This window comes from Lathamus discolor, chromosome 3, assembly GCF_037157495.1.
Source record: "Lathamus discolor isolate bLatDis1 chromosome 3, bLatDis1.hap1, whole genome shotgun sequence".
NCBI lineage: Eukaryota > Metazoa > Chordata > Aves > Psittaciformes > Psittacidae > Lathamus > Lathamus discolor.
In genome coordinates, this window is record NC_088886.1 from 2150155 (window position 1) to 2166822 (window position 16668).

The following is a 16668-nucleotide window of genomic DNA, read 5'->3' on the forward strand; positions in this document are numbered from 1 at the left end:
CCCAGTTGCCCTGTTTTATGAGCAGGAAAAGGGGTTTTTAAGACATTTGAACTGGAAACATCACTGCAATACCTCTGAGCTCTACCTGCAGTCACATTATTAGTTCCATATAGACTAGACCTTATAATTAAGGACATAAAGAGAAACTTCTCCCTCCTAAGGAAGAGCTTCCTGGTCACTTGGGATGAGCCCTCGGGAGCACAACTGCTTTTGTAAGCCAGGGAAGAGACAGAAACACGAGGACTCACCACGGGGGATGGAGAAAGTGCAATGTTGCCTATTGATGCCTTCAGCTCGTCCACCGTGGCCGCGCTCTTCAGGATGTCTTTAGCCTGCAAAGGCTTGATCTTGATGTTGAACTTCTTATGTGCCTCCTCTTCCTCTTCGGATTCACTTGAGGAGTAGAAGTGCTTTCCTTTGGTAGGTAGAGCACAGTTAAAGAAGGTTTCCTCCTGCTGTGAGGGCAGAGCCTTGCCAGTCAAAGGCTCCAGCACCCCTGAAGAGTGGGAATGAGGGGTTCCCAAAATGCTTATCCCAAACTCCCATGGATGGGATTAGTGTGGAGGGGCAAATCCTCCTGCAGTGCCTGCCACTACTGTGATGTTTCAGTGCTTTATCCATATGCAGGAACTGGTGCTCACAGGGATAAAGCCAACCCTGGTTTAGCCCAGCAGTGATGTGCATTAGTGCCTACATTCCTGGACCATGCGCAGGCTCTGGCCTTGAACATCGCATGTGCACCCACCACAGATGCGATAGGACATTACCTTCCCCATGGGATACCCTGCTGGGATGCTTCTGGCACTGCTCATCACACCTCCTCATTTCACAGCAGTGGATCAAAGGCAATTAAAATCACCCTCTGCTCTACTGCCTCAGGTAATTCCCTGTGGGATCCACTTAAAGCTGTGGAGTGACAGCTCAAAAGGGAAGTAAAAAGGGGGAAAGAAATAAGCATAGAATCACAGACTGGCCGCTTTCTTCTTGGCCCCGTTAGGCACTGGAAACTGCTCTAAGGTTTCCCAGAGCTTACTCTTCTTTAGGCATGATGATGATGATGATGATGATGGTAACAATAACAGTAATAATAACAACCATGTCAGTGGCCTGCCTGTGAACCCCAGCTCATCTTACAGTTGGTACCCCAAGAGGCAAAGCCAGCCATAAAGGATATAGCCTGGTTCCTCCGGCCGGATGCTGTATCCTTCCTCATCAAGCTCAGGTGAGTTCTGAATAGGGCACAAAAACAAAACCAAAAGAAAGAATTGGGAATGCTAATTCCATCCCTGGAAAGCTGGAGCAGCTCCTTCCTCCTGCAGGAAGAGATGCCCATCACAGCTCTCTGCAGCCTAATCCCACCCAAGAGGCACAAGGCAGCACGTGAGCACAGCCCAGGTCCCATTGGGAGCTGTATGGGTGCTGGATGGAGGGCAGGTTCCGTGGGGCACTTACATATCTGTCCCAGTCAATCTCTGCATAGAATCCATTCGGGGCTCCATTTGCTTTCTTCTGCAAGACATTGGAAAGGAAAATGTCCATGTTTTAAGTTAAGGAAACAAGAGCAGAGCATCTCTTATACGTGTGCATTGACACAGCTGGGATGGCAGTGGGTACTGCAGCAGCTGCCCCTGCAGGCACTACAGCGAGCTGCTCTGCATGTGCACATCAGCCATACACAACAGCACTTCCCACTTTGGGAATGTCTTCCACACCAGAGGGGTAAAAAGGCTTTTGTTGAACATTCATTAAGTGAACTTAAGAGGGGCCAACTTAAGAGGGGCCAACTTAAGAGGGGCCAACTTAAGCAAGAGGTGAAATGACCATTTCTCTATGTGCTGGGATGCTCAGCCCGTGGGGAGAGCCGGCAGCAGTGGGATTCCCCTTGCCCATCGAGCACAGGTAGCACCACTGTTTATAGGGAGATAATTACCTTCCCCAGAACACACCGAAAGCAGGATTCAGTTTGTGTTATTCAGCAGCCCAGCCACCCATGGCATGAGCTGGGTTGCAGCAGTGAGCGGTCTCTGGGCTAACCCAGCTGTGACCATGGAATCCCAGACTGCGTTGGAATGGAGCTTAAAGCTCATCCAGGTCCAAACCCCTGCTTCTCCATCCCAGAGAAGCTGCGGCTGCCCCATCCCTGGCAGTGCTCAAGGCCAGGTTGGACACAGGGGCTTGGAGCAAGCTGCTCCAGTGGAAGGGGTCCCTGCGCATGGCAGGGGCTGGAGCTGGAGGAGCTTTAAGGTCCCTTCCAACCCAAACCATTCCAGGGTTCTAGGACTGATTCTATGATTTGCTCTTGGCCACTCCGGTGGCTGCAGATATTACAGTGAACACATGTTGTAGGAAGAGAAGTTACATTAAATATCTCCATCCTCCAATTCCCCTGCCCCACATATGTTCAGTGGCTTCCTTATATCCCACAAATTGCGTTTCTCCATCTTTCAGCTTGCTGGAGCACTGGAGCCTTTTCCTGCCCTGCACTGAGCTCAGACAGCAAGCCTCATGGAGCAACAAGAACATGAGCCTGCCTGAGGGCACCTGAGCTCACCCGAGGTCCCTGCACCAAATCCTGCGAGGACAGGCTGCCCACAGCACTTCTGCTGGTGGAGGAGAGAGCTCAGGGCTGCCCCTTGCATGTTATTTGTGTGTTACTGTGAACAGAGCCTTGGTTCCAGCCCTACCTGAGCTGCAGACTCCTTTTTGATCCCTATTTCTTAACCATCTCTCACAGACACAGGGCAAGCCCAAAGCCATGCGTTTGGGGTCAGATGTGGAAGAAAACCCAAACCAAAGAAGTGATACCCCAGTTTTTGTTTGGCTTTGTCACCCCAGCATCACTCCCCTTGCTGAGCCTCCCGAGGGTCTCATTATTTTAAGGTGAGCTTAAACATCCGAATTTGCTCCAGAAAAACCAACGCAGTCACAGTCTGAACCCAACACTCATCAAGCTGCTACCAAATGGCGAAAGGAGATGCGGTCATTCCACTACCCAGGCCTAGCAGGGCCGTTTCTCTCACCATAAATCAAAGCAGCAAGAATCAAATTAACAAAACCAAGTCTCCCCTTGCTTTCAGTTTAACATAGGAAATAAAAACAGACACTGGAAACAGCTGTTCTGGCGACATCCCCTTAACCCATCCCACAGCAAATCTGACCCAAGCCAATTAGCAGGAGTGGAAATGGGGATATGGAGCCAGGGGGGGTTTAGCCGGACACGTGGGCCCTCTGCCCGAGGCTCTCTCAGGTGTTCGTTGTTATTTTCTCTATGTTAAACCCGCAGAAATCCTGGGATGTGCCATTATTTTAAACGGCTCCTGCCCAAGATGTATTTTCTATATGAAACCGAAATGAAGAGACGGTTCGCAAAGTGCTGATGGGGGAATTACCACTTAAGGAGCCGTATCAGGGGGGGAAAGCAGGATGAGGTCCATGCAATACTTACAATGCCATCCCTGTCTGGTGACCCTCTGGAAAGAACAGAAAGAAGCAGAGTGTTAGCTCCCAAACTGCACTAGTGCCCAATTAACTTGTGGAGATGGTTTTAATTACGAAGCTATCAGCAAATCTGAATTACCTGCCACGTGCTCTATATGAAACCCACACAGAGGTCTCAGTGCTGCTGATCTCATGTTATCAGGTGACAAATGCTATATTTATTCCTAAAGTGCTCCTGCTGATGATCCCATTCTCCTGCTGAGGAGCTGGGCTGGCTCCTCCTTGCACCCATACCACAGCCACAGCCCTACGCTGTGTGCACATCCTATGGCAGAAGGCACTAAAAATGACATACGGAGTGAGTCAGAGGTTTTATTCCGGCAACAGCACAGTCACTTCTCTTGAATGGATTTGAAAGCTGAGGAGATCCTCAGGGATCCTAATCCCCAACCACTTACGGGATTTAGACCCTGATCACGGCAAGCAGCGTGTCCGGCTCAGCAGCCGCATTCAGACGCTGTCCAAGGATGCTAAGTTGGTTAGTGAAAACACAGGTATGCTCATGAAAACCACGCGGCTGCTCCACCTCTCCCATGCTCCCTGATGCGTTGCCACAGATTTGCCAGCAGTTAATGTCTGGCTTAGGACATCACAGGAACCCTGCTGGGATCTGCTGCCCATCGAACTCTGGCTTGAGAGAATGACGCCTTTCATGGAACTTCTCCAGTTCACAGGTGTCTGGTGTCTGCCTCCCATCTCTCTTATCTCATATTTAACCTTTTTGCACAAAGATCTGTGAAATTCTTTGGAAGCAGCAAAGAATTCTTTGGAAGCAGCACAGATTGCTTCTGTATAGACCCCACACCGCCTGAGCTCCAGGGATGTCACCTCCTGCTCATATCCCAGCTAGAATGGCTATGGAGACCCTTGACTGGTGGAGGGAAGGTGTGGAAAGTCCTTTCTCACCACATAGCAAATCCAGCCCATTCCAGAACCCAGACAGCAGCTCTGGACATCCCACCCCATGGTGCCTATCACCAGGTCCATGGCAGGGGGTGACCAGAGGGTCTGTCCCAGCCTCTCGCTGCACCTCCCAGCCCCACACCGGCTGCTGATGTGGGATTTGGAGAGCACTCAAAGCCACTTGGGGTGATGACTGGGACGTGACCCTGTGCTGTGCTAATCACTGCTGCCTGCTAATTGCAAGTGTCTCCTCCACAGCAGCCTTTCCGCGAACTCATTGCCATTGGATTCGTTTACCATCTCCATAGGCTACCACCTTCCCCAGCCTCCAGGAAGAGCCGGCCGCTGCCAGCAACTGGTTAAAGGCAGGCCCTAGACCTGGAGCCATTGATTTTCCCTGGGCAGACGAGGATGCGGAGCAGCCCGATTCCTGCCCAGCATCCTGATAAATTATAAATGAAGCCACACACGGAGCTCCTGGCTGTCCCACAGCCTGCTTGGGGATGGACAGCCACCATTCCTGGTGACAAGCCAGCAGGACAAGGGCTTGGTGCTGCACAGCCCTCTTTGGGGATGCTCTCCATAGAATAGAATCAATGAGGTTGGAAAAGACCTTTAAGACCATCAAGCTGTACCCCATATTTTCAGGCCCCATTTTGCAGTGGGCAGAGCCTTGCAGGTGCTGATGCAACCAAGGCTCACTGTGGTACCAGGAGCATGGCTAGGGCTGTGGTGGCTGCCCTTTTGCAGAGGAAACCTCAGCAACCACCAGTGACATAGAAAATAGCTGAGGAAAGCAAATCTGAACAAAATAAAGCCAAAATCCCCCAGGGATTTTGTTGTGCAAGGCATTAAATACCTGTATGACGGTGAGGGAGAGGGAGCGGGGCTCCTCACTGCCTTTCCCCCTCTCCTTTGCCACACTGCTTTCTGATACACACCCCAAAATACATCAGTGGCAGCCAAGAGCCAGGCCCAGCGCCCCACCAGCAGTTCTGCACCCAGATGTGAGGAGACCCCTGCCAGATGTTCTTCCAGGGAGCAAAAGCATCTCCCACATCAAAGCCAAAGGAGCCCCACGCACCCTCATCATCCCGAGCCTGCCCCAACCAGGGCTCTTGGCTACCTGCTTGGATGCCTGTGCAGGCATCTGCTTAAACGAATTTGCATCTAAAAAGACCTCAGCAGACGGCAGATCAGGAGCTTGGGCAGGGATTAATCGGCTGAAACTCCCAGAGGAGCAATTTCCTCCTGATCACCGCTAACTGTCACCATCAATCGCAAACGCCGGGAGAGCCGGCTGGGTGGCACAGAGGCAATACCTGATTTGCTGTCCAGTGCCTGTGCGAGGGGAAACAGCTTAAATGTATTTGTTATTCCAAGACTTGCTCCAAGGGTGATGAATGCCTGTGGTGCTCCGACTTCCTTCCTGTGCTGGCACCCTGGCAGCAGCTTCTCCCCAGTATCATTATGCATTAATGTGGTGTATAGCCCACTGACTTACGTGGAATCGGTATCCTTTTCTTTCTTCCGTATACCAAAGGCCTTCCTTGTACGTTTTTTCAATCCTGTGGATAGAAGGGGTATAGATAAGAGTGCAATATTGACATCAGCCTTTACAGAAATCCTCCAAAAGGCTCCTTATTCCTTTGTCAGCTGGAATCTATAACTAAGGTTAAACTAGAAAGACCCAAACCCAAGAACCACCAGCAGGACTTTGCGGGTGGTTTCTACAATTGCTTATGCCTTGTATTTGCCCACTTAACACTCATTAACCTGCTCTCAGCATGTGTGACTACATATTTCACAGCTAATATTTCTAAGCTTACTGTCTCACTGATGCATATGGGGACTGATGCTCAGTGGGGAAATCTCTTTTTGGTGCAAAACCCACACAGTTTAAACCATGAGGCTGGTTGTTCTGCACTGCGCTTAAAATGATGCCTGGCACCAATGATGCTGGAACCAGCTTGGAGCCCATCACCGCCGTCACCACACTACTTAAAGAATGAATGGAGGAGAGTGGGTTTCTGAGATTTTCTCCCTCTTTTCCATCCTCAGAGCTACCCAGGAGAGGGATTTTGATGGCTGCTTGCAGCAAGGACTCCAAGGAAGGGATTTGGAGCATTTTCAGCACATTTCAGTTGGCTGGTTTTCATGCAGATGATGTTCCAGCTGTGACTGGAAGCTGCTCTCGTGCTGGCCACTGCTGGCCACGCTCGTCATGAATCTCTGCCAGGAGCATGACAGCAATTAATGTAGGTCACAGCTTAATTTAGGGATTCTGGTAGCCACAGGAGCCAATATAAACCACAGATCTTGAGCCTAGAACAGCTATTTCTGGCCTCTTTTCCTTTCACAGCTCCTAGGAGTTGTGCCTCGGTCTGGAAGCCACCCAAATGTGCTGTGACATGGGTCAGACGCTGCTGCAAGGGTGCAGCAGTGCTGTCGGGAGGTAGATGCAGTGCTCGCACTGATCCAACGAGCTGGCCTGTGTCAAATGGCCAGAACAAGGGTGCAGGGACTGCAGCAGGCCCCTACCCTGAAACCTCCTGGAAAGCAGAGTCAGGCATGACAAGGCAAAGAGGGACCATCACTAACCACAGCCCACAGGGATGGAAGGGAGGAGGAGCAGGGTTGGCAGCACCCACCCTGTCCTGCTGCCTCCTCGCTGGGTGCCCAACCAGCTCTGCAGGGACTCAGCCATGGGTGCATGCACGCAGCAAGGAAACAGCTACAGGGCGAGTCTGCAGGAAGATGAGGACGCTGCCATCGTGAGCCCTGTTGGATGCACGGATGCCTGCACAGCCCTGCACACCTTCCTCTCCCCAGTGCGGTGTGCAACAGCTTTCAAAGGTGAAGGCAAGGGTCAGTGGCACAAATAGAGGTTGCCAGGACTGAGACGTAGCTAACAACCAGTACACTGCTGTGCTCTGTTACACCAGAAGCACACAGCTATACCAGTGCTAAAACCTGCTTTGCTATAAACCACTGACCAGGTTTGGATGAGAAAACCTCGAACTTCAACCTCAAGCAATGTGTTGAAAGAGCCAAATCTCCTGTAGCTCCCCTGAAACAGGCTCTGGATACCCCAGGAACATGGGAGCACTTGTCCTAGGAGCTGTGTGCCCTGGCATAGTTCATTTATAGAATCCCAGCCTGGTTTGGGTTGGAAGGGACCTTAAAGCTCCTCCAGCTCCAACCCCTGCCACGGGCAGGGACCCCTTCCACTGGAGCAGCTTGCTCCAAGCCCTGTGTCCAACCTGGCCTTGAGCACTGCCAGGGATGGGGCAGCCACAGCTTCTCTGGGCACCCTGTGCCAGCGCCTCAGCACCCTCACAGGGAAGAGCTTCTGCCTAAGAGCTCAGCTCAGTCTCCCCTCGGGCAGGTTCAAGCCATTCCCCTTGGCCTGTCCCTGCTTCCCCTTATGATGCTACTGGGGGACAGTGGGTTCCTTTGGTCTGGCTCCTGCTTTGAACCTGCCATTGAATTGAAATTATTTCTTGTTTTCCAAGGAATATCCTACTCTTCTGGGCACTGGCACAAGCAACAAGCACTACAAACATGTGCTTACTGCAGCACATCATTAAACACTGGGTTTAAGTATTACCAAAACACAGTGGGATGCTTCATGCTTTCAACAACCCATGGCTGGGTGGTTTTTGGGCCAACGCTAGGACCAAACAAGCCAGGGCAGGACCAGGAGATGTCCCCTTGGTGCTGCTCATGGAGCTTTGCTTTGGACACTATCCCCTATGAAATGAGAAACTAAGAGGCTGCTCCTGAAAATCAAATGCAGTGCACTTCCCTTCTCTGCCCAAGGCATTACATGGTCAGGGATGAATGAATCCCATATAGGATCCCACACAGCCCATCCTGAGGAAGTTGGGGCTGTTCAGCCTGGAGAAGAGAAGGCTGCGTGGAGACCTCAGAGCAGCCTTCCAGTACCTGAAGGGGGCCTATAGGGATGCTGGGGAGGGACTCTTCATCAGGGACTGTAGTGACAGGACAAGGGGTAACGGGTTAAAACTGAAACAGGGGAAGTTTAGATTGGATCTAAGGAGGAAATTCTTTCCTGTGAGGGTGCTGAGGCACTGGAATGGGTTGCCCAGGGAGGTTGTGAGTGCTCCATCCCTGGCAGTGTTCAAGGCCAGGTTGGATGAAGCCTTGGGTGGGATGGTTTAGTGTGAGGTGTCCCTGCCCATGGCAGGGGGGTTGGAACTGGATGATCTTGAGGTCCTTTCCAACCCTAACTGTTCTATGATTCTGTGATTCTATGGGATCAATATGCCCCCAAAGTGCTGAAGCCGTGGGCTCATCCTGCAACCTTACATGGACGTTGTTTTTACTACATAGTGCTGCTCAGCATTCCTTGTGTTTCTTCAAGACTCAAGCGAGTTATTAATAACCAAGGAAGGTTTCCATTCATCTCACCCCCTGGAATAACTTCATCCTCCAAACTCAAAGTAGAACAGGGAGGGCCGAAACCCCCAGAAATGAGTTCTTGTTTAGTCTTACGTGAAGCAGCACCCGATTTGGCTGAATCCTGTAACAAAGCCGTCTGCTCAGTTACACAACAGGCCCACCATCTGCTTTAAATGGGAGATGACTGAGCAAAACATGGGCAAAGTGGCTGGCCCTTCCAAGGTACAACAGCTTCACATGCTGCAATTGGTCCTCATCAAGCCAAACGGCTTCAAGTGCTCTTACTCAAAGCCTCAGAGTAGCCACAAGCCAAAGCTGAACTAAGCACTGTGTGCCAGGGATCTCATTTCAAACACCAAAGGCTCTCCAAATTTGGGAGCATTATTCATCTTTTGTTTACTATTGCTCTTTCTTTTCCTGGTATACCTAATAATTGGCATCTGAGAAACAGGAATCGGTATTTAACACTATGAAGCTCTCTGTATCTTACTCTCAAGAACAACCGGCACCTTTTTTTCCTACACCAAAGACTTTACACCTATAGAAATAACCCCAATGTCCCAAACCCCGTCTCTCGCCCTCCATTCCCAGGCAGCTGGAGCAGCTGCTGCTGCTTCTGGGACTTCCAAATACTGAAGCAGGTCCCTAAAGGAAGAGCTATTCACTCAGCAGGATGGGCCTCGTAAAAGCAACACACCTCTCCAACAGGAGAGACATCAGGGAGAGTATCTTTGCCTTAAATGCTCTTTTGTAATGACTAAAGGAAAAAGAAATGATTGAAATTAGTTCTACTTGGTCTGTGCATGAAGATAAACGTTATCTATTGCCATGCCAGAGGCTCAAGACCAAAGTAGCAGCAGGGAGGGGAGAGAATAAGGAAGAAGGGGGAGAAATAGGGGAGGAAATGAGAAATACTCACTATTAGCTTTGTGTTTTCTTTGTTTTGGTGTGTGGAATTGTTTTGCACGCAACTTGGAGCTGGATTTGAGCATCCTGCTTCCCCACCGCACACAAACCTGTGTCTTACTGAATGTGCCGAGTCCAAAGACCTGGAAACGTGCTGCCGTTTCATAGCCAAAAAGCTCTCTGTATTTGGGTTTGGCTTGATTTACTAAAGAAATAATAATCCTCCCTTTGCTCAGTAAGACAAAGCAAAGGCAAGACAGAACTACTGAAAACCTGAGTCATACCCAGAGGAAAAAGTCAAAGAGTAAATTAAAGCCCCAAATAAATAACCCAAAGGACAGTGTCTCAAATGCTCTCTTGACACAGCACCTTAGGCCCAGCTGCCGCACCAACATTTTACATGAAAATGAGCATGTTTGGGCCATTGCAAACCCAGAGATTCTCAACTACTTCACCCTCAGCAGCAGAAGAGTCAAGTCTCAGTGGCCACACTGCTTCAGTCCACGTTATTTTTGTCCTTTCCCCACTTTATATGATCAATTTAATTCTATTATATATAATTAAATTAGTATACATCATGATAACATTTTAAATGCTTTACCTAACCCAGTCTTTGCATTACAGCTCATTACCAGCCTCTCAGCAGGCTTAATAACGCAGTGAGGAACCGAGCCCTCCGCACACTGCCTTGGTACAGTCATTAAGATTTTACCCCCCTTCATTTACAAGTCTAATTGCTCCACAGAGGAGAGGATGGACCCTCAGCAAGCAGCAGTCGGGCAGCAATGGCACCACTTCTGTTGGCAGCCCGAAGGGGCTCGTTCTGCAGCAACCTGGTCCTGCAGACCATGGATGAATCCTCCAGGAGACAAGGTCATCTGCTGCTGTGGTGTCATGGTAGGCACCAGGCTCCAGCCACAAACCCATCACCAATAAAAGACAACACAGGCAATAAATAACATGCTGATGTTAGTTATTGCCACTGTTACCGGATTTCCTTCCCAGTACAAAACGGTGCATCTCAACTACCGCAGTCTTAGTAAAAAAATCACTTTTTAACCAGCAGCACTTGTATTTATCACTGACTTAGCATTCCATCCTGGTACACCAATAGTTTCCAGTGCAAACTGGCACCAAAATACTACATTTAGCTTTGCCATGGTGGGCTAACAAAGCTGTCTTTGGTAATGAGCTTGCCAGGTGTTAAAGGGCCTTTCTTCACCCTGTTGGGCTCCCAGGGTACTGAAAACAGTATAATCTAGATAGCAAAGTCCCACACATGTGCATTACAATCTTCCACTTGCTTACAGCAGTTCCTACCTGTTAGGAAATGACAAAGACAAGGAAAAAGGGATGGTGGCCTCACCACCGCATCAACTGCTCTCTGCCAGAGCAGAACATGGTTGGGGTCTTGCCTGTGGCTTTCAAGAAAGGAAATACTTGAAAATTAAAATGAACAACAACAGTTGTAGGCTTCTTTTTAAAAGATACATAAATTCATGCTGAGAAGTTCGCTCCTTGTCGGAGATTCCGGTTGGAACACACTGAAGGACTAAAAAGTTCTTCACTTTGAGTGGCCCCAGAGCAGATCCACAGCTCATGGGAGAGTGATGAGGGCAGCCAAAAGGCTGGAGGACATGGTGGTGGGCACCTGTAAGAGCTTCAGCTATTCAGCGCAGCACCAAAACCTTGTCAGGAGCAGCTGCATCAGGATCCAAACGTAACCTCGGGAATGGAAACGTGGCGATGAAGGGATACCCATTCCAGTGGGTGGAGGTGATAAAAGACCCTGTGGCTGATTCAGAAATACAGTCACATTTCAACCATGAGGGTAGCGGAGTCTCTGAACAGGTTGTGGTGAACTGCCTGAGGAGGTTTTGAATTAACATTCAACACCTTCCCAAAATTACAAATCTTATTCCAGCCACTAGATGTGAAGAAGAACTTGGAGGAAGCCCTGTGGCCACCACCATGGGTCCTGCCTGTCCTGCAGCAGCAGCAGCCCCCATGTTGGCTCTGCTCCGAGCATCCCTCCCCATGTATCAGGAGGAGTTTGGGCTCCTAGGACCTTTCCATCTTTCCCATTCCCTTAGGTCTGCACCTTTCTCCCTCTGCAAACCACCCAAAAAATCCTTGCAGCAAGTCAGCAATTCAAAGGGCTGAGCACGTAAGGACTGCTGAACATCAGAAGGATGCCGATTGTTGCTCACAGGTTATTCACCAACCTCAGTAGGGAAGCTGCAGGAATACCTTGCTGCCTGCTGACCCCAGGGATTGTTCATATCAACTTTGGGAGCCCCCAGGTGTGGGACAAGCAGGGACGTGGGACACAGACTTCTCCACCGATCCTGTCAGTGAATTCAATGTGGGTACAGTCGTGGCTTTCATTCCCGCCTGGCACACACACAAGAACACCAGATGCATTTCTAAAGGTTGCTGTGCTGTGTAAGAAGTTGCCCAGGACAGGCTCTCCCTCCCAGATGACGCTCAGGCTTCTATTTTTAGGAGGTTTCAGGTTTTTGGTGTATCAGGAAAGGAAGACAACAGGGCTCCCAGATGCCTCCATTGGCACCGAGCAGCAGGAGGGCATTGGGATTGTTCAGGGGAACGCACACGGGAAACATCACTCATGCTGGTAATTCCTTCCCACTCCCCCAAAGAAAAGCCCACTGCAAACCTCTCCTCTTTGCAAGGCTTTGCCATCACCTCTGCTCCTCAGCCAACAGCAGCTCCCATCTCACAGCCCTGTTTTCAAAGGCATCTCCTTACAACCCATTGCTCCACGCACACCACAGGTTCCCAGCAGCTCCTGTGCCAATTTTCCATGAAGAACACACCAATTTTCCTTCTGTGCTGTTCACGCAGAACATAAGGACCCTACTAAACCCCACCAAATCCCTTCCCACTAAGAAACAGCCTTCCATCCGCCCATGACTTATTGACCAAGGCAACCCTACTGCAGCCAACATCCACAGGCTCCCATTCCCGATTTCCCAGGTGAAGAGAACACCCAGGCTGGCAGGAGATGCTTCCCTGGGGATAAGGAACAAATCCAGGCGAGCTGCAAGGGAAAAGCATCATTTGCGCTTAGTTTGGTCATCCCATAAAAAATAATTGGCAATATTCACATTCGCATATGATGAGGATTTAAACCCAAAATAAAGCCTGACGAGACACTTCTTCCCAGTTCCTCTCCCCATCCTGTTCCTCCCACAGTCTGCTGTCAAACCATTATCCTGATTTTAAAGCAGTGATTAACTGTGGCAATAGTGTAACTAAAAATAAGAGCCGGAGACCTGACCTGAAGAAAAGCTTCATTTCCAGGCAGTGTTTGACTAAACTGAAGGAGCTTCTTCCACCCATCTGTCTCCCTGCAGAGGAACTGTGCAAGAGGAAAGAGCTTGAGATCCCCATGGGAAAGGAACCGGGTAACCATGAGGCATAGATAACCTTATAATAACTAACTTGGACAATATAGATGACCTTATTGTTAATAACTTATACAGGCTTCTTTTGCATCTTCTGTACTAACACCAAAACCAAGCCAAACCCCTGCAAAACTCTAAACAAGGGGAAATGAGTTTAAACTTAAACAGAGTAAGTTCAGGTCATGGATTAGGCAGGAGCTCTTCCCTGTGAGGGTGCTGAGGCGCTGGCACAGGGTGCCCAGAGAAGCTGTGGCTGCCCCATCTAGGCTGATGTTTGAGACACGAGATGCTCTTAAAGCTGATGCTGCCTGTAACAAGAGCAGGGCACAAGATCCAGCCTGTCTGACCTGCACCCACTGGGCGATAAGCGTGATGCTGGGTGATGTTTTAAGAGAAGCACAAAACAACCAAATGCCCACTGAAATGCACGCATGGATTTAAGAGCCTAACAACCATTTAGTATTAATTATGAGCTCTAACAACAGGGTCCATCTTTAGTGATTTCTATAGACCCAGCTTTAGAAAACCAACATATTTGTGCGGCTGTATGAAACCCTGCAGGCACCCAAACTGGGGGCTGCAATGGTGTCGATTATAGAATCCCAGCCTGGTTTGTGTTGGAAGGGACCTTAAAGCTCCTCCAGCTCCAACCCCTGCCACGGGCAGGGACCCCTTCCACTGGAGCAGCTTGCCCCAAGCCCCTGTGTCCAACCTGGCCTTGAGCACTGCCAGGGATGGGGCAGCCACAGCTTCTCTGGGCACCCTGTGCCAGTGCCTCAGCACCCTCACAGGGAAGAGCTTCTGCCTAAGAGCTCAGCTCAGTCTCCCCTCGGGCAGGTTCAAGCCATTCCCCTTGGCCTGTCACTAGGTGATGAGGGCAGGCTGTGAAACCTGCCCCCAGCAGCACCACAGCTCCTATCCTCCTCAACCAACCCATCCCAACCCCTCTGCGAGATCCCACACATCCCACACATGATGACATTAATCTCAAGTTGATGTTTTAAATTCCCTGAAACACGTAGGTGGAGACTTGGAGATTTTTATTCCTCAATAACTCCCTCAAAAAAGGGTCATAATTTAAATGAATTTAAATGCAAAGAAAGATGTGCCAGAGTCACGGGTGCTTTTCCAAGGCTGGGATGGGTAAGGGTCAACTCCCAGATAATACAGGCTGCAAAGTACGACTTTCCCAGTCCTGATATCTTACTGCTTTCAAATAATATAACCATTGTCAGCACTAATCCAGTGTAAATGGGGACGTGGTAGGGAATTTCCCCTTCCCACCTCTGCAGTGAAGCCCACTGGCATGGATGGGAGGAGATGGGGTTTGTTGGACACGGTATGAAATCAAAACACACTTAAAACTAACCTGAAGACTAAAGTGAAGAGTTCTGTGAGGCTGGAAGTGCAAAAACCCCTCTTTCATTCACACAGATAAAGCAAAAAAACCTTCAAAAGCCCCCAGAAACATCAGCCTGCCACTGAACTTCAATTAAAAACAAAGAGCTGAGGCTATTCAATAGCTGGCAAGGCAAACAGGGCTACACTTGTACTACTGCGCTGCATGTGAGCATCCCGCACAGCTGACAAACACACTGTGTGGCAGCCAGGTGTTTGCCTTTTTCCTACTGAACCTGCAGGAACTCAAACATAGTGTCTTAAAGTTAAGAAAAGAGGCTATATTGGGCCAGCAAAGGAAAGGGGAAGGCCACCGCATGTGAGACAGCCAGCATCACACCCCATCGGCTCCTCAAAGGCAGATTTTTAGTGACATTCTCCAATTACAGCAGGATTTGGGCATCCAAATAGTTTAAGGTTGCTGCTTTAGGAAGGAGCTCTGCCCTTGCCCCCCTTCCAGTTTTCCCTCTGAAATGCTCCCTTTCAGACCCCAGCCATGGGGTCCCTGGAGCAAGTGCTGGGCAAATCACGTTTTATACCACCTACAGCTTCACAGCCTCAGCACGAGCATTTAGGGAAGGGTGCTTCCACTCAGAACCATGTTTTTCATAGAACCCCAGCCTGGTCTGGGTTGGAAGGGACCTTAAAGCTCACCCAGTTCCAACCCCTGCCACGGGCAGGGACCCCTTCCACTGGAGCATCTTGCTCCAAGCCCCTGGGTCCAACCTGGCCTTGAGCACTGCCAGGGATGGGGCAGCCACAGCTTCTCTGGGCACCCTGTGCCAGCGCCTCAGCACCCTTGTGTTGAACAACCCAACCATCTGCTCTTGCACTCCTGAAAGAACAGTTTCCACACCAACACCAAGGCCTGTCGGTTATGCAGCAGGTTCCAGCAGGTCTGTAAAAATCCCCCTTGCATCCCAGAGGACACAGCTGGAGATGCTCCTGCAAGACAAAGCCTCTTTGCAAGCCCAAGCTTGGTCATGGACTACAGCTCACACAATGCATTGGAAAACAGGTCCTAGTTTAGTGCTATGGTCCCAATGGATCTCTGGGATGGTTTTGCCATCCATGCCCAGATTTAGGTTAATTGTATCAAACCTGCTATTGGCTTTCTCAAATAAACCCCAAACTTTTCTACTAGGTCATTTCCTCGCTGAATCCCACACTGAGCACATTTAAACACACCAGGTACTGAAACCATAACACCAAAACAGAACAAAGCCATGTTTTTCCCCTAATCAAGAAAAAGACTTTTTAATGTGCCATTAGATTCCTCTGCTCCCAGCACTTCCTGTTCAGCACAATGAAAATGCAAGACCTGGAGACAACCACTGCCAAAGATGACTCAAGAAAGTTTTGGCCATTTTGGATGTGCCCAGTTATCCATGGAAGTCCCCAGAGGACCCCGCTTGCAGAAACATGTGCAAAAAAGCCTGGAGAGGTGAATTCCAGAGATATTTCCACTCTGAGGCAGCTTACCTCCAGCAAACATGAGATTTGGGCTCCGAAGGAACACAGGTACTGTCTCCTACAGAAGAAGCAATGACCTTCTCCCATGTAACCATGGCTGCTCCCATTAGCCGCAGTGCTGTCTTATCTTTCTGAACATCACAGAGCTTCTGGCTTGAGTGATATATTGCAGCAGTGATTTCAAAACTTAATTAGGCTGCATAAAATACCTTCAGTGCATTGGAGATGCAACAGATGGATTGGAAAAGGAGATAAACTTGTTCCTGTGCACGGATGTTTACCTTAACAACACATCCAATGTTTTTCTGAGTACTGCAGAGTTATTTTACAATCAAAGAGAACATCTAATTACCTCTTATAGCTACAGACACACATGCAGAGACCTTTCCAGCATGGCGTGGGACCTTTACCACAGAGGTTTGGGTCCTAGACCTAGTGCTGGCATGCAATACACTTCTGCTTCAGGTTATATGCCCCATCCCTGGCAGTGCTCAAGGCCAGGTTGGACACAGGGGCTTGGAGCAAGCTGCTCCAGTGGAAGGGGACCCTGCCCGTGGCAGGGGTTGGGGCTGGAGGGGCTTTAAGGTCCCTTCCAACCCAAACCAGGCTGGGATTCTATTCAATGATTCCATTTTTC

At 49.6% G+C, this 16668-nt stretch overlaps 1 protein-coding gene across 1 annotated transcript in view; it reads right to left on the reverse strand.

Annotated features, from left to right (window-relative positions):
* The window catches only part of SGIP1 (SH3GL interacting endocytic adaptor 1), a 55633-nt gene that overhangs the window by 30139 nt on the left and 8826 nt on the right, over positions 1-16668 (reverse strand). Inside the window, exons 3-7 of the mRNA XM_065673101.1 lie at positions 5906-5969; positions 3446-3470; positions 1453-1509; positions 1175-1229; positions 249-424 (exon numbers count right to left, since the gene is read on the reverse strand). Of these exons, the coding sequence (XP_065529173.1) occupies positions 249-424; positions 1175-1229; positions 1453-1509; positions 3446-3470; positions 5906-5969 (377 nt within the window). The remainder of the gene's footprint in view (positions 1-248; positions 425-1174; positions 1230-1452; positions 1510-3445; positions 3471-5905; positions 5970-16668) is intronic.